Source organism: Crinia signifera, chromosome 6 (assembly GCF_055691185.1).
Source record: "Crinia signifera chromosome 6, ASM5569118v1, whole genome shotgun sequence".
NCBI lineage: Eukaryota > Metazoa > Chordata > Amphibia > Anura > Myobatrachidae > Crinia > Crinia signifera.
This window is the reverse complement of record NC_139222.1, coordinates 80,432,966-80,451,634: the sequence shown is the minus strand read 5'-3', so window position 1 is coordinate 80,451,634 and position 18,669 is coordinate 80,432,966. Positions and strand designations below refer to the sequence as shown.

The following is an 18,669-nucleotide window of genomic DNA, read 5'->3' as shown; positions in this document are numbered from 1 at the left end:
TCTGCTGCTGCAGTGACACTCCTAGATGAGCCACGTGTTTGTGCCGCACACTTGTGTGGCTTAGCATAGTTATCCAGCTACCTCAGTGCAACCTTTTGCCCTAAAAACAATATTGTGAGGTGTAAAGTGGTCAAAATTGTCTGGAAAGGGCTGGAAATTAATGTTATTGAGGTTAATATTACTCTGGGGCCAAAGAAAACCCCGCAAAAATTACGTGATTTGGCCATTTTTTGATAATTAAAAAAAAAAAATCCAAAGCATTTCACTGCCGCTCAACAAAGTCAAATCCAAATCCCGGCGACTAATCCAAATCCAGATCTTCTGCCCCGGCGCTCATCTCTAGTATTAAGTGCAGGTATAAAATGATCTATTTATTCATAAGCAATATCTCCAATTCAGCAGATGCACAAACAAGGTGACCTTAAAACTACAAATCATGTTTTCACAGTGTAACTCATTTTACTTAAAAATAGAAGTGTTTTTATTGACCTTAACTGCTCAAAGTTCACCGAGATACTTCCAAGCAATCGATAAACTCCCATATAAAAACCAATGTCATCTCTTTCATGATACTATTTGCTGTAGGCTCACATGTTGGTCAAATACTGAAATTCAGAGCAATTTACTAAGCGGTCAGTTTTCTGACTAACTACTACCACTGAAACCGGTAAGTGCTGTGTAGTGATGTTTACTTTACATTACTACTGAGTAATTTTATTATTTTTACATTTATAAAATGAATGTTTTTCTAGGTGAGACATGAACCTGCAATTCCAACCCATGATATTTGTAGCTGCAATATTCTTGATATTGTTCTCCAAGGCTCTGTCAGACACATCCCCTGTGTGTTCTGTGGTACAGGGTCTTCCAGGTCTCAATGGAAGAGATGGAAGAGATGGGTTCAACGGCTTAAAAGGGGATCCAGGTAAATAAATACAGTACAAAATATTTGAAGCTTTATGCATTGGAGATGTTCTATAAAACATAGGGGGAAAGAATCTATATATTTTATCATACATGTAAGGAATTAAGTAAATGAATATTCTACAAAAATCCAGTGTATTATTTGGGTTGATTTGGCAAGGTAACTCTATTAAATATTATTACGTTACTGTTATAACACTTTAGAATCGTTTAGCATTTACATTTTCTTACACATCTAACTGCTATGTAGAGTAAAACAACAACAACTGCTGAAACAATCTGCCTCTACATCAATATTTATATGGAGAAAGTGGTTTATAAATCACTGCAACTTAGCAATTATATCATTTACCATTGAATAAATGTACCTGACAAACAATATAAAGTAACTGTTGTTCATTGTTTTAAGAGTGCAGTATATGTTCGCTTTATAGTTGCAGCGTATTAAACATAAACAAGACACATTAAAATTAATGCAAAAGTAAGTGTTTTAAATAAAAAAATATCCTTATTTAGGTCCCCCTGGGGCACCAGGAACAAGAGGTGGTAATGGACCACCAGGCAAAGCAGGACCTAGCGGAAATCCAGGGGTTAAAGGTAACAAAGTCTGTCTGAATAATATATTTTTATGAATTCATTTAAGGGAATAGACATTTCATTTACATACAGATGTTAGTTAAATATTTTTTGGTACTTGTTTCCTAGCACGGCCACAATCGCGGCCACGATGCCCGCGATTTCCCATTGAAATGCATTGAAAAAAGTCAAAATCGCGACGGTCGCATCGCAGGCGGCTAAAAAAGCATTAAATGGTCCAGACGCGATGCCCGCGATTTCCCATAGGGAACAATGTTAAATGCCTCAATTTACCCAAATCAACATAGGGAACAATGTTAAATGGGCCAGAAACCCCCCAAAACACCCCTGAACAGTGAAATGTCCCCCCAAAATTAGTTAACGCCACCCCACAATCAACGTGAACCCGAAGCGTGGCGAGCGCAGCCATCCCGCGAGGGGCGGCGCTACGCGTCCTCCGACCTTTTCATACCCCCACTATCCACGTCGGCGTGGAGCTGAGAATAGATTAGTGTGGCGAGCGCAGCGAGCCCGAAGCATGGCGAGCGCACACGGATACCTTCACAGGTAAATGCGTCCCTTCGCGGGCTTCACAGGTATCCGCTGTGCTCGCCATGCTTCGGGCTCGGTGGCTCGCTGCGCTCGCCACACTAATCTATTCTCAACTCCACGCCGATGTGGATAGTGGGGGTATGAAAAGGTCGGAGGAAGCGTACCGCCGCCGCTCGCCACGCTTCGGGTTCACGTTGATCGTGGGGTGTTGTTAACTAATTTTGGGAGGCCATTTCACTGTTCAGGGGTGTTTTGGGGGGTTTCTGGCCCATTTCACATTGTTCCCTATGTTGATTTGGGTAAATTGAGGCATTTAACATTGTTCCCTTTGGGAAATTGCGGGCATCGCGTCGGTCGCATCGCATGCGATTTTTTAGCCCGCATGCTATGCGACCGACGCAATTTTTTTACCTGCGATGCCCAAGATCATGATCGGTGTGGCCGTGCTAGGAAACAAGTACCTATTTTTTTATACCCTCATGATCATTAACATATTATACAGTACATCAATACTGTTACTGTTATTTTTGCTAAATGTAATAATTTATCTTTAGCCATGTATTGTTGCTATTATATATGAAGGTATGTTATCAGTATACTACCAGTTGCATTACGGATACAATGATAAAGTAGGTTTATATCTGCTCTCCCTATATAGTATTTCCAAAAGTACTCGTACCTGTAATATGTGTAATACTCCAGAAGTGTGTTGTGTTTTATGATAGAGGTATTGGAAATCTGAACAAGTTTGACTCAATGACTCAGACTGAGCTCACAGTAACAATAGAAATGACCAGAAAGCAGCCCACATCCCTGAATTTCTAGATATGGCACAAGGATCTCTGGGGAGTTTCTACCCCTGATAGCGTTGCCACAGGATGTGTGCGGAGCTCTCAAGTAGCTCCCTGGAAATGGCCAGTTGAAAAAAAAAAAACAGACAAGCAACTGTAGAGCAGAGAAGGTAGGACTGTTTGGGCCACTGCAAAGAGATCTCTGTAGAGTCCGATCATCCTGAAGGTTTGTCATAAGTTATGGAAAGCATTAGTATAGAAGCTATATTAATGATAATGATCAGTATTCATTATCTTTATTGTTACTATTTCGGTTTGTACCGGTATAGCTAAAGTGAATGCTCTGACTCCTAACTGTAAAAGTGTTGCAATCTCATTTAATTTAGTGATTCAATATTCACCCATAGAGTGTATATTTCTTGAAACATTTTGTAAAGTGTCCTATTTGTTACATTGAGGGTTGCAATAAACCCATTTAAATTTGCTACTTTGTCACAATTGTTTATGTCAAATCAAATGTGTTTATTTGTAATTCTTATTCAGATATAAAGAATAAATTAATTGCAGCAGATAGACTTCTCTCTCTAATACCGAGTCATCACTCAGCTATCAGAGAGGGTATGAGAAAGTTTGGCATCTCAGCAGTGGCGTAACTATCGTCCCGCAGCCGCCGCGATTGCGGGGAGGCGCTGAGGGTATGTGGGCGCCGGGGGGGCTGCGGGATGATAGTTGCCTTCTGCCGCCGGACCGGTGGTTTTATTTGCACCACCGGGTCCCAGCTCTCCCGAGTCCCGGCAGCCGCAGCGCTGTTCTAATACAAAAAGGTGACACTTGGAAAATGGCTGCCCCCATACCGCAGACAGTTTTTCGTCTGCAGTATGGGGGCAGCCATTTTCCAAGTGTCACTTTTTCATTAGCAGCAGTAACGGGAGAGCCGTCCGGGACCCGGCGCAGACGGATGTGGCCAGCCGGCCACGCCGGCCAGAGGTAACACACACACACACACACATACACACAAACACATCACACATACATACAAACACACACACACAGAAACACCACCCCCCCTCCCCACCGCCATACCACGGCTCCCCTCCGCTCCGTTTTTTCTTTACCGGGGGGCGCCTCCTGCATTGTCGGCAGGGGGGCGCCGAATATCTAGTTACGCCGCTGCATCTCAGTATCAAATATAGCTAGTGGAAGTATTACATATGGTTTGTATGAATAGAAAATATTGTAATTCGGCATTGAAATTCACCAGGGGCCAAATGTAACAGAATGAGGCTTTCAGAAAGTGAGATATTTTTTGGAAAGTTTTCTAATTTTTTATTTAAGTGGCAATCATTGACAATGCAAAACCAGGATTGCTGCTTTAAAAAAATGGGAAAACTCCAAAAAAAAGATCTCAAAATCTCATCCTATTACATTTGGCCCCAGATATGTTATCAGAGTATTCTGACTTGCAAAATCTTCAGTGCCAGCAATTAAAATTCTAAGAAGATCCTGTGATTTGCCTCAATAGTCAGGACAACCAAAAATCAGATAATGTGTACCTAGCGTAAGACTCAAAATTTGTCATTTTTATTCAACTTATCACATTTTGTTTGGTTGTCACTTCTCTTTAGTGTTCCATGTACTTGCATGTATTGGTCTTTCCAATTTGTTTCTCTAATACACCAACAAGCTGGGTCACACTGCCATTTCCACCCAGCAAAATGCCAGGTGGGTGACATCAGCAGAGACGGGTACTGAGCCAGCAGTGACGGATGACAGCATCTCCCAGCACTGGCTATTTCATTGCAGTGAAGATATCCGGGTCGCATTGACCCGGGTTAACGGTTTACACTGGGTTGGTTGAGTGAGTGTTCAACCCTGCTCACTTTCCGGGTTGAAATGCTGGGTACTGTAGTTCGACCTGGGTAATTTTAACTGGGATTGTTTACACTGCCAGCAATCCCAGGTTTCTGCATACTTCCGTGGTAAAACCCAGTATTTTGTAGGCGATATAAAAGCTGTAAAATTAAAATTTAAAATTAATGTATTACATATAAAGTATGATTAAGGAATATAAATATTTATCTAAATATATCAAATTAAAGATCTTATTTTCTTTTTACCATAGGTTTTCCTGGGTAACACCACTGTCTTTCTAGAACATCCTTTGCTCCTCTAGGGAGCCTGTTGCGTGTCTGCACACCAATTATTTAATTTAGTACTTTTTGAGAGAACCCCAATATTAGATAGATCGATAATAGATAAAACAATCCCTTCTCTCTTTTTTCTGTAAATATAACACCACTGTCTTCAAGCTCCAGAATTAATTGCATTCTGGAGCTTGATGCATTATCAGACCACAAAATCTGGTTTATTGTATCGGCCCAAAGTCCGTTATGAAAAAAAGCACACACATTCTTAAATTATGTATGCAAGTAGAATATGCAAATATTAAGATACAGATTACTACTGTAATAAATTCATTAAATTACATATTAATATTACATACTACATATTCATTGCACGTTAATATGTGGCAAGAGGTTAATGGGGAAAGGATGACGAAAACAATCGTTGTAGTCCAAGTGCCCAGGATGGCCTATTTTCCATATAGATCTTAAACACTATCCCCTGCTCTTTTGCTATCGTGTACTATTTCTACACCTATAAGGGAAAGCTCCACTTGATTATTATTATTAAATTGTTTAGATAATCCCACAATGCAAATAACTCTTTACACAGCTGCAAAGCTTGATTAACATTTCCGAGCAGCAGTGCCGGGTTAAACCCAGTGTAGGGCCCTAGGTAGTCGAAATCTCGGGTCTCACTCACAAATGTACTAATATGTTTTTAACAACCACTCTTCAGTGTTTTTCCATGCCTTCATATAAAACTACATTTAGTAATTGTATGCACTCGCTCTTCGGCTTCGTATTTCAGGGCATGCATATACCAGTGTACGACCACACACTCATGAGTGGTGTATCTAATAAATCCATATACACATATATATAGTCATAAATGCATTTTAATTCAGGAAGGATTGAAATATTAGAATACTTTTTATTGCGTCCTTTATTTGTCATGTACAAATACATGTTGATTTGGCTAATATACTCTATTTTCCAGGGATACCAGGTCAAAAGGGAGACAAAGGTTCAAGCGCTGGAGAGTCAGGTTTGTAGGGTACTGAGAGCACAGTAAAATAATATTGTCTCATGTATATGTCTTTGCCAAGCGCACCAGTCGTGGTATTTGGTGGCTGGTTTACATGGATGCACTAGTGTCTCATGCGCTCGTGTCCATTGCTGAAAAAAGGGGCCTTGCGCGAGTCTCTGACTTGTACACACCCCAAATATATATATATATATATATCCATACAATACTGCCGGCACTCTGTATACTCAGGTTCAGCGTGCTCTGGTGCCAGAATAATGCATGTATTCCATCCAACTCCCAGACTGGGAAAAACGGCACTCAAAGACAGACGATGATTTTCAAAAAAACTTTTTAGTGAAAGGCAAGGGTAACGTTTCGGGGTATCAGCCCCGTCCTCAGACCCCAATCCTACAGCAAATGTGACCCCAACACAACCCACACTTATACTCACCATGCCGCCGGACTCCATGCTGCGACTGCACCGCCCGCCCACTGACGGAAGGACGTCAGACGCGCACTTCCGGGCAAAGACGCAGAGGATTGTTGCTAAGCAACATTCTGCTTGCGTTCCATCGCCCAGGAAGCGGCGCACAGTTGTCATCTACAGCATGGACATGCGCACCGTCACAGACCATGGAGACCCAGCGGCCGGAATACAGAAAAAAATCTCACACAATCTTGTTGCATCTGACTCCACTTGCAACCTGTAAATCCCTTGGTTTTGCAACAAGAATCAGTGACCAGGATCACCACTCACCCCTGAGCCTTCACCACAGACACCGTTCAGCTGCTCCAACCACCGTGACCAAAGGTTGCTATGGGTTACCTAATGCAAAACAAGAAGAGAGAACATACAATAAATACACAAAACATTATATACATAAATACATATATACATAGCGCAGAATGTCTTCATACTAGTCAGAAAAAAATACAATCTTATACAAATACAATATGATATCACCTGGCTCTATAATCATACCAGGCTGTTCCAATTAAATTTTTCATTAAGACCTCCAGGTTGGATTGTCCCCAACCTGAAGATCCATTTGGATTCCAGTAATAGCAGTTGTTTCGCTCTGTTGCCACCCCGCATTGACTCTGCCACATGGTCAATCATGAAATATTTAAGAGATCCAATAGAGTGGTTAGATCTCTTAAAGTGGCAGGCCACTGGCTGATCCACCTCCCTGCCAGCAATTGACAGGTTGATGGCAGAACGATGAAGACCTATCCGTTCACGGAAGGATCTAGTGGTTTGCCCGACGTAATGAAGATTACACGGGCAGACAATAATGTATACCACATGAGTCATTTTGCAGCTCAAAACCTGTCTAATCTTAAAGATTTGTTCTGAGTGGGGATGTTTGAAGGATCGACAGGACACCATATGTTTGCAAGTAGCACATGTTGTGCAGCTATAACATCCTGGTGGCTTAAAGACTGTGTTAGGAGGTCTCACCATGCCCATACCAGTGATGTCCATTCTCATCAATCTATCTTTGAGGTTGCTACCCCTCTTAAAGGCTGCTAATGGTCTTAAATTCTTCAACCCTGGCAGATCACCATCAGTCTTGATGATCGGCCAGAGGGCAATGGTTGCATGCCTGATGACAGGACTGGCTGTGGAGAACGTGCTAGTCCAAGGAAGCAGCTTAGTAGCATCCTTAGTTTTGGGGACAAACAGTTGGGACCTGGGTAGACTAAGAACATTTTTTTTCTGTTCCTGCAGAATGTGTGGTGCATAACCTCTCTGTGTGAACTTAATGATGAGAGCATCCAACCTCTCTTCTACTTGATCTCTATTGCTCATGATGCGGGCAATCCGCATCATTTGCGAGAGGGGGAGACCCCGCTTTAATGCTGGTGGATGATGGCTAGATGCCATTAAAAACGTATTGCGGTCCACATTCTTGAAATACACATCAGTCATGATGCGGCCCGCTTGAATGTTCACCGCCACATCCAGAAAATGTGTGGTACTCTCACTCCATGACGCCGTGTATCTCAAGGGGGATATCTCAGAATTAATCAAAAGTATCAGCTGTTCAAGTCGTACAACACCACCTGTCCACAGGAAAAAGATGTCGTCTATATAGCATGTGTACGCCAATAGATGACAATTAACATTAGGATGACCAAAAAATAACCTGTCTTCTTGGGCAAACATATATATATTTGCAAACGAGGGGACTACGGCAGACCCCATAGCACACCCCCGTAGTTGCAAATAATATGCGCCATCAAACAAAAAATAATTCCTTTTTAAAGTAAGATACAATAACCTGCAAAATAACTCATGGTTAAACAGCACAGGGTCCAGAAATTGATCAATAAATGACGCCACAGCCTCCATCCCACCATCATGTGGTATGGAGGTATAGAGGCTGCATACGTCAAGGCACACCATCAAAGTACCATCAGGGACTATACCGACATTATTCAACAACTGTAAGAAACTAGATGTATCCTTTAAGAAGGCCTTCTTCTTAAGCAACAAGGGTTGTAATTACTTATGGGGCGGGGGGACGGCGCCCGACACTGGGACCGCCCACTCTACTGCCGGGGACATCTACTAAGAATAGGTATCTCGCTGGGACTGGAGACACATCACCATGTCACCCGCCGGCACCGATACACCTTCCACTTCCTCCCACAGAATAATGAAGAATTGTGACACGGGACTATGTACTGAGACCCGTGTAAAACATGATGCATTTGAGTGGGCGGTCCCAGTGTCGGGCGCCGTTCCCCCCGCCCCATAAGTCTTAGACGCAACTGATCCAGTTGCCTTAGGAACGTAATGAGCAGCTCCCGGCAAAACCGGAAGCTGTCATGCGTGCGTTCCAGGGACCGGAAGCCGCGTCAGCGTGCGTTCCATGGTCATGGACGCAAAGCGCATTTGGCGCTGAATGTTAAACAGAAGCACGGTATAAATAGACGGGACTGGGGGTAAGCTGATGGCGGCTCTCCCTCTATGGATGTTTGTCCCGTGTGACCTATGTGACTTTGATGACGCTGGTTGCTTGGCTGTTTACACTCCTTGACTAAGGTCACAGTGGTGACCGAAACGTTGGAGGCAGATTTTGAACCAACAGCAGGTTTTCTCTATTTGTTTATTATTATTATTATATATTTTTTCTCAGTACTTAAAAACTGAACAATTTCTGTGGAGAGTGCTTTCTTTCCCAATCACAAGTGAGAAAGCAGTGTTGTATTTACATGGACACAGGGGTACCTGTGTTCCATTAAGGCACCCCACCCCATGCATTAAGTTGAAGGTGTGAGTGCAGGCTTTGTGGATCTATATTGTTTGGAGTCAGATCACTCTGTCTCCATAGCTTGACACCCACCATATTTGGACTTATATTCAAGTTGAGTGAGTAACCATAATCAGTCAGACCCGTTCTGACCCATCCAGTGTCACCATCCGGCACTGATCCCTCCACTCCTCCCCCGGCTCCACTTTTCCCGTGACAACAGATTGCTATAATTATATGGGCGCTGTAGGGGATGAAATGAGAATAGAAAAAGAGTAATACTTCCCTATTAGTGTTTGTCTTTTGTCTTCCTTTCTGTCTCTTGTCCCGTGATGTTTATATAAAAAGACAAAAGAGGGGGAGGGAGAAGAGAGGGAAAATACCCTCGTGTAATCCTGTTGGTAGCGAGGTTGATGTAATGAATACTTCTTATATTCAGAGCTGGGATGTACTTCGCATATAGTATAATTCTTTATCCTGAAGTCCGCCGTCTAGACGGCGGACTTCAGGATAAAGAATTATACTATATGCGAAGTACATCCCAGCTCTGAATATAAGAAGTATTCATTACATCAACCTCGCTACCAACAGGATTACACGAGGGTATTTTCCCTCTCTTCTCCCTCCCCCTCTTTTGTCTTTTTATATAAACATCACGGGACAAGAGACAGAAAGGAAGACAAAAGACAAACACTAATAGGGAAGTATTACTCTTTTTCTATTCTCATTTCATCCCCTACAGCGCCCATATTTTTTGTTCAAGTACCTTTTCTCCTATAAAACCCTATTTAGGTCTGGGTGGACCTTTTTTCACTTAAACGAAAAATACAGGCAGCTTACTTTGCGCAGAATAGTTTGGATCCCAATAATTCTCCTTTTTTTCTGAGATTGCTATAATTGTACATAAACAAGCCCCCTTGATAGCAGATTGCTGAATCTGTGCGCACACACACTCTCAGGTATCCCACTAGGCCTAGAGGGTCAAGGACTCAGTTTCACATTGGTATTTACTGACCACATTGGTGATTGACTTGAGTGACACCCGACTGTGACTACACAGTAATGGCCACAGGAACCACAGGGTTTCTTGATGACAATTTATTGTCCCAAGCTGAGCACGGGATAGTGTCATTGACTGATGACGATGCTGAGCATGTTCTATTTAACCAAAGTGACTGACATACTGCCGTCCGAAACTCTACTAGATTTGTACCATCGCTTATTGAAATTAAGAAAATGGGAAGTTGATCTGACCTTACATGGTAATTTCTTGTCCGAGTACCATCGGAAAAAATTCATTCCCCGTGGCTTCAGGGTAGCAAATACCCCCACCATTGGGCGCACAAACCCCACATTCTGTAGCCGATGGTGTGGGGTCCTAAATAAATGCTCCCTTGATCTTATGTTGTTGGTGGTCGAGGAGGTGGGGCAAGAGTTGAAAAAAGTGCGAACCGAAATTTACAACTTCGGAACAGCACACCTAGTCACACTGAAAAGTGACAGATCCAACAACTTTGTTGATAAACTGGTCACACAGGTTGATTCTTATAGACGTGATCTAATCACATTCAAACGCAATAAACTGGCCACGGTCACAGCAGATTATCAGAATCATACGGTCTATCGGTGGCTCACCGGAGACTCAAGCACTAACAGATCCGCTAGAGCCAATAGGACTAGGTGGCAACAAAGAAGACAGGTGCGGTTTGAGACCGGCTCCTTGACATCAGCCTCCGACACGGAGCAATCCGATCCACGTCCCACCCAGGTTGATTTTTTAGGGCAAGATCCCACAAACACCTCGGTCCGCCAAAGACAAAGGGACGCAGAACCCACCCGAGGAAGGGGAGGTACATGGCGCCAAGGCAGAGGGCGGTATCAGACTTAGTTTTTAACTTATCTGACACGCCCCTTGATGAGGCCACGACCCAATTACTCTCTCGTGGATTATCCTTTGTCCCCACGGGACCCCATAGTGCTTTTGACACTGCAATTGACATTTATAAGTTTGGCCGTAAGCTTAGGCTTCGTGAGCACTTCGGTGACACAGACACCTCTGAACCACAAAGCGGTTTCAGGAATCCCTCAACTTTTGACCCCACCTCTTCTAACCCCAGTATCCGCACATTCTCTAGAATGGTAGAACTAGAAACAGGAGCAGGAAACCGCCATTTCAAATATGACAACTTGTCCAGAGCGGAACGTGCCGCACTCAAAACCCTGAAAGCTAATCCAAATTTAGTGATACGGGCGGCAGATAAGGGAGGGGCCATTGTCGTTCAGAATTGGGAGGATTATAACACCGAGATCCTATGCCAACTGGTGGATGGTGATACCTACCAGAAACAGACCTCAAACCCGATCCCAACATTCAAAAAGAATGTAGATGAGGTACTCACAGTGGCCCTCACATCTGGGCACATTGACAAACACACGTTTGAATTCTTGACGGTAGAACACCCTGTATGTCCAATCATTTACACCATCCCCAAGATCCACAAGTCTGTTACTCAACCACCTGGGAGACCCATCATCTCCGCAAGGAATTCACTGCTGCAACCATTGGCCATCTACACTGACAAATTCATACAACCCCTAATAAACTCAAGTCAGAGCTATATAAGGGACACAAGTGACTTTTTGGCAAAACTCGAAGAAATTGACCTCAACACTGAACCCCTGTACTTGGTGACCATGGACGTTCACTCGCTCTATACTGTGATACCCCATACTGAAGGGCTGAGAGCATTTCGAGACTTGTTGGACACCAGGACGTCTCTGGTCCCTCCGACTGAATTTTTTATTGAGTTGGCCAGACTTGTGCTGACCTGTAATCATTTTATGTATGGTGACTCATACTTTGTGCAAACATAAGGAACGGCAATGGGGTCCAATTTGGCCCCATCGTATGCAGGATCATTCATGATTGACTATGAACAAACAACCATCTCCCCAAGATTCAACCAGTTCATCAGATTCTACAAACGCTTCATCGATAACGTGTTCCTCTTGTGGAGGGGAACACAATCAGAGTTTCTACAGATGATGGGATCCCTAAATGATGGCATACACCCGATACAATTCACGCACCAGTGTGAATCCGAATCCATTAACTTCTTGGACATCAAGATCTCGCTCATAGATGGCCACCTACACACGTGCCTGTTCAGGAAGGAAACTGACACACACTTTTGGCAGCCACCAGTCAGCACCCACCTGCACTTAAAAATAACTTACCAGTGTCACAATTCATGCGGGTCATGAGGAACAACACCGATGACACCACTCTGCAGACCCAATTGACTGAAATGTCGTCAAAATTCATTGAGAGGGGATACTCTAAATCACAAAGGCCAAATTCAATGTGGCCCAATCCACCATACCCGCACCTAAAGATCACAAGCGGATGATATTCGCAAACACCTACTGTATGACCACAAATCCCAAAACATCCAAAAGAGTCTCAAACACCACTGGCCGATAGTGGCAACAGACAGAGCACTTAAATTAGAAAAGTATGGTCCTCCCATGATGGCCTTCAGACGTGGCCCTAATCTAAAACAAATGCTCATGCGTCCAACAGTAAGCCCTGAACCTAAGATCTCCACTACATAGCCAGAAACCAGGCTGCAGTGGATGCACAACCTGCAGCGCGATGTTTACAGGTCCCTCTTTCCCTCACCCTCAGACTGGTTAACAAGTTACCATCAAGTACCACCTCCACTGTCGGATGGACCATGTGATATACATGCTAACCTGCCCCTGTGGATTGGCCTACATCGGATTAACCAGCAGGTGTTTCCGGGAAAGGATGGCCAACCATAGAAGGAGCATTAGAGTCGCACTCGACACTGGTAAAGCCGACCAACCAGTACCGCGACATTTCCTCCAGCATGGACATCAGATACCTTCCTTAAGATGTTGACTCATAGATTGGGTCCCACCTCCTAAGCGAGGCGGAGACAGAGGCCTGCTCCTGAAAAAGGTTGAAGCTCGTTGGATTTACAATTTGGGTACCGTAGCACCCCGGGGGCTCAACGAAACTAACTCTTTTTCATTGTTTTTGCATTGACTGCAAACAACTTAACAGGTTACCACGATTAACTAGCACCACAAACAACATTGATATGCGGTGTGTTCTGACGTTTTTGTCTTTGGTTTTCTCTTTTTTTCTCATTTTTTTCATGTTTTTCATTTTTTCTCTTTTGTCTTTTGTTTATGCATTAGCTGAAAGTCCCGGGAAAGGTCTCATTTAAGTCTAGGGGAACAGTCCCCATTATCTGTGGGCACCAAATATTGGTACATGGGGCCACATAACAGTTGTTACATATATGTATGTGGTATTTGTCATGTTTTGTAATATCTTGTATACATGTCTTAGGCAAGAGCATACTATGAACTAAACACAATTTATCAGCAAAAGCCCTGACAGGATGGTCAGTGGACTATTGCGGCCATATTGTGGTGGCACTTACTCAGGTGGTGGTTATGATTCAATAACCAGCGGGGCACTTCAGCTCTGCGATTGTTGGTCCTAGCAAAGGGCTTTGTAATCTCCCGCCGACAGAGATGATTTGTGCACTTGTACTTGGGGTTTTGTCACGGTACACACACTTTAAATTAAAAACTAAATAAAAATATAAATAAAAATAAAAATAATAAAATAAATAAAAACAAAAATAAAAACAAAAATAAAAATAATATAATATAAAATAAATTATGAACAAAAATAACTACCATAATGAAAACATTTAATTAAACAAAAAACACGCAGCAGAAACATGATATCCGCAAGATCTTTCACAATAAGATCCACAGGGACACATGGTATACTAAACTATCATTGATCCCGTTTGACAATACCCCACTACATGGGGTAAATGCTGGAAGTTGCTGCCTCTACTGTGTGAGGAGAGCAGCGACAGTTGTTCTGGTTATTGCTTTGGTTTTTCTATGTCTTTCTCTTTTGGTTTTTGTTTATGATATGTTCAGGTATTCACTGGATGTGTTAGCACCAGTTCACGTTCAGTGTATGTCAAATGCATCATGTTTTACACGGGTCTCAGTACATAGTCCCGTGTCACTATTCTTCATTATTCTGTGGGAGGAAGTGGAAGGTGTATCGGTGCCGGCGGGTGACACAGTGATGTGTCTCCAGTCCCGGCGAGATACCTATTCTTAGTAGATGTCCCCGGCAGTAGATTGGGCGGTCCCAGGGTTGGTCCCTGCCCCATAAGTCTTAGATGCAACTGATCCAGTTGCCTTAGGAACGTAATGAGCAGCTCCCGGCAAAACCGGAAGCTGTCATGCGTGCGTTCCAGGGACCGGAAGCCGCGTCAGCGTGCCTTCCATGGTCCTGGACGCAAAGCGCATTTGGCGCTGAATGTTAAACAGAAGCACGGTATAAATAGACGGGACTGGGGGTAAGCTGATTGCGGCTCTCCCTCTATGGATGTTTGTCCCGTGTGACCTATGTGACTTTGATGACGCTGGTTGCTTGGCTGTTTACACTCCTTGACTAAGGTCACAGAGGTGACCGAAACGTTGGAGGCAGATTTTGAACCAACAGCAGGTTTTCTCTATTTGTTTATTATTATTATTATTATTATTATTATTATTATTATTATTATTATTATTATTATTATTATTATATATTTTTTCTCAGTACTTAAAAACTGAACAATTTCTGTGGAGAGTGCTTTCTTTCCCACTCACAAGTGAGAAAGCAGTGTTGTGTGTGTATATATATATATATATATATATATATATATATATATATATATATATATAACTTCTGTAGGGATGGACGCGGCACTCCAGGCTTTTGTGAACAGCAAATTTCTTTATTTGAGTGAACAGCAACGTTTCAATGCAACAGCATTATCATCAGACTCAGTCTGATGATAATGCTGTTGCATTGAAACGTTGCTGTTCACTCAAATAAAGAAATTTGCTGTTCACAAAAGCCTTGAGTGCCGCGTCCATCCCTACAGAAGTTTGAATCTACCCTGACGAGGGCACCCGACTGAGCAATTGAACCCGGAGGTTGTGCCCGGCCCTGGTACACGTATATATATATATATATATATATATATATGCAGCCAAGCCAACAGGTCTGAATTAGACCCTAAGTCATAGTCCCTGAACATAAACCGCAGAAACAGGTGGATTATTTTTGATCCCCCTCTATTTATGGTTGACATTTATCAAGCAGCCTGATACAATCTGTCAGTGGGATATGGTCATTGGGTCACCAGCAAGTTGTTAGACAGTCATTAGGTCTACATGCATTTAGGTCTACATGCAGGAAGGTCGACATGAGTCTAGGTCATCAGGGTCATTAGGTCGACAAGGGTTTTTTCACTGTTTTTTGAGCTGACAGGCAGTATTTCATGCTCTATCATCCACTAGGGCGTGGTGGGAGAATAAAACAGTGTGCGAGCGCAGCAAGCCATGGGAGGAGACGCGGTGCACTTTAATCTGTGTTCATGTGGACTGAGTTGACATTTGGGTCAAAAAACAGTGAACATCCCGATGTCGACCTTTTGACTGTCGAACTAATGACCCTGTTGACCTAACCCATGTTGACCTAAATTTATGTCGATCTAATAGTCTAGACCTAATGACTGTCTAACAACTTGCTGGTGACCAACTGCTCCACACCCTTGTCAGTGAGGATGTATGAAATTCTTCATTAGTAAAAGAGATATTTGCATCTCTAATATATTTTTTTCAAGAAGATTCTGTCTACAAATGCTGATTTATCTTAATAAGTTTAAATAAAAGTGATATTATTAAAATTATTTTATATTCACAACATACACATAAAAATGTATGTAGTTAATTATCCAAAATGTTTAAAGCACCTTTAGTATAACAAATTGACAGTATATTTTGAAGTTGTACAATTAATTGTACTGTATAATTGATGTTAATGTATACATACATAGCTAATTACAATTGAAAATAAACCAAAAATCCTAGAATAATTTAGAGATGGCTTTACTTTTACAGGATTGCATGCAAATCTACAACAAAAGCTAGCATCTGTTGAAGAGCAATTACGCAATGTGCAGTCCACTATAGCTGTACAGAAAAATGGTGTGTATGATCCTCATGAAAATACTTGAATGGTATTGCCATGTATTGTGGGATAAAGGTATAGGCATCATGTGGTGACTACTGTATATAATATGTTGTTAATATAATATATGTTGTGCATTGTGTTACATTATCTCATAATTTTTGTTTCGGAAATGTTACTAATCATTTTCATAATGACTCTCCTTTACAGGGGCAGATTTATTAACCTCAGTGAAGTACAGTAATAAAGTGACTGTTTTTTATCACCAGCCAGTCAGCTCCTAACTGTGAAGTTACAGGCTTGGTTTGAAAAATGACTGTTTTTTAACACCGGCCAATCAGCTTCTATATGTCTTTTTCAAACCAAGCCTGTAACTTCACAGTTCGGAGCTGATTGGTCGGTGGTAAAAAAAAGACACTTTACCAAGCTTAATAAATCTACCCCTTTGTGGCCTCTACACAACTCAGACTAGCTAATAAACACGGCAAAGGTTCCTTACAGATACATAGGAGATTTATGGGATTATTCAATCTATGCCAATATTTTCTGACAGGAAATATCAGCACTCACCTATCCAATGCTGCTATTAACTACAGCATTGCATGGTGTCAGATCCTACTTTTTAAAAAGTCGGATCTCATTTGTTGGAAAAGGCCATGGATTGTTGAATTCACAGCAATTTTTCAGGGATCCATGGACTTTCCAACACTCCACAGCCGGAACATTGAATTCCAGCTGTCGAGTTACAGTCAGAAGATAGGAAAATGTCCTGGGATTCTAACTGTTGGGACGTTCCGGCAGTTGGGATCCCGCAATGAATACCCCCCTTAGCCTCTCATATGGTATAATAAGGTGTTGGCCTCGTCAACAAGTGAATTTGAATGGGAATAAAGGGGGTAGCTGTAGAAAGCGTTACGGACATGGGTAGAATATATTGCGTTCTGTCTTTTCTTAGGCAAACTGTGTGGGTAAGATCTTTACTAGAAAAGGGTTTTGATTATTAACATGCCAATTGTTTCAATTAGCATTGTAATATTTGTGTACAGTATTAATATTGTATTGCTACCATAAAATATAAATATTCAGTTGTATGTTACCTGCTGTCTTGTCTGTATGATCCGGAGCCTAAATGTATCCAATCTTACATCGTGAACCCTGTTTCTATCACCCAGGTAATTTACTTACACTCCTGCAAAATTTCCCCAGCAATCATCCTTAGTACAGATGCCTCCTTCTGCAGCCATGCAAAACATTTTTGGGCAGTCACAATTTAGCTTTTATTACTTGTATGTTTAACTGTATGTTTTTGTTGCTAAATACATGCTGAAACAAAGTAAATAATATAAATACAATAAAAATAAAAAATACCATGTTATATTGAACGGAAATGGGATATCTTTTGGCCAATAAAAAAGGGTTATAATTGGATAGCACAATAATGACCATTGGTCAAAAAATAGCCATTTTTTTATTGGCTGGAAGTTTATTGCATGTAATTGGATAACCCTTTTGGAATGTACATCGTCTATTCTAGGTTTTAAAACATATTGTATTATCTAAATCAAAGTGTACGGTTTAGTAGTATGTTAATAGCAATGTTTTTTTTTTTTTATATTATTTCAGCTTTGCTATTTTCTAGAGGAGCCAGTTACCAAGATAAAATATATCTTACAAGTGGTAAGGAAGTTACATATGAGGAGTCAAGTGCACTATGTTCAGTGGCTGGGGGAAAGATGGCTACACCACAGAATGCTGAGGAGAACAAAGCAATTTCCAATATTATCCTACAATACAACAAACACACCTACCTGGGAATTACAGACAAAAAAACAGAAGGTACTTTTAGGTATCAAAATGGAGAAGTAATCACATATTCAAACTGGAATACTGGGGAACCCAATCAGCAAGGAGATGAGGATTGTGTGGAAATGGGTTTGACTGGAAAGTGGAATGATGTAAATTGTCAATTAAAACGATTAAATGTGTGCGAATTTTCCTAACAATCAAAACATTGCAAAACCAATAAAGCCTACTTAGAATTAATGTTTTCAATGGTTTCCTGTTATTAATATGGTGCTATATTTTCATTACATTTCCATTTGGTGCATCTACAGTTGTACCAAAGCTGTGTTTGCAAAGGTTATTCTGTAATTATAGTAAGAAATAATAAAGGGACACATTCTGGAGGTCATAGTAGTTTGATTGCTTCCCTGCGTGTTCACACAGGGGAGCGATGTTGGTACTTGTGTACTTTCACGGGGCCAGCATGGCGCTGTGCGTCTGAGTCCCCTTGCGGGGCTCGCTTTGCTCGCCCACACTACGCTCGCCA

General features: G+C 41.9%; 1 protein-coding gene across 1 annotated transcript; it reads left to right on the top strand.

Moving 5' to 3' along the window:
* The first annotated feature begins 543 nt into the window (after positions 1-543).
* LOC146007740 (pulmonary surfactant-associated protein D-like) lies at positions 544-18,383 on the top strand. Its single transcript, XM_083146323.1, has 6 exons — positions 544-667; positions 753-925; positions 1,441-1,521; positions 5,967-6,014; positions 16,271-16,357; positions 17,964-18,383. The coding sequence occupies exons 2-6, from the start codon at positions 760-762 to the stop codon at positions 18,338-18,340; spliced, it is 759 nt and encodes a 252-aa protein (XP_083002449.1). The 5' UTR covers positions 544-667; positions 753-759; the 3' UTR covers positions 18,341-18,383.
* The last annotated feature ends 286 nt before the right edge of the window (positions 18,384-18,669 follow it).

What these genes read in the sequence shown, in the direction of transcription:
- LOC146007740 (XM_083146323.1), top strand. Translation starts at nt 760, where the DNA reads ATGAACCTGCAATTCCAACCCATGATATTTGTAGCTGCAATATTCTTG. An exon ending in CGGAAATCCAGGGGTTAAAG is followed by an intron (nt 1,522 to 5,966) that starts GTAACAAAGTCT and finishes TCTATTTTCCAG; the next exon opens with GGATACCAGGTCAAAAGGGA. An exon ending in TATAGCTGTACAGAAAAATG is followed by an intron (nt 16,358 to 17,963) that starts GTGTGTATGATC and finishes ATATTATTTCAG; the next exon opens with CTTTGCTATTTTCTAGAGGA.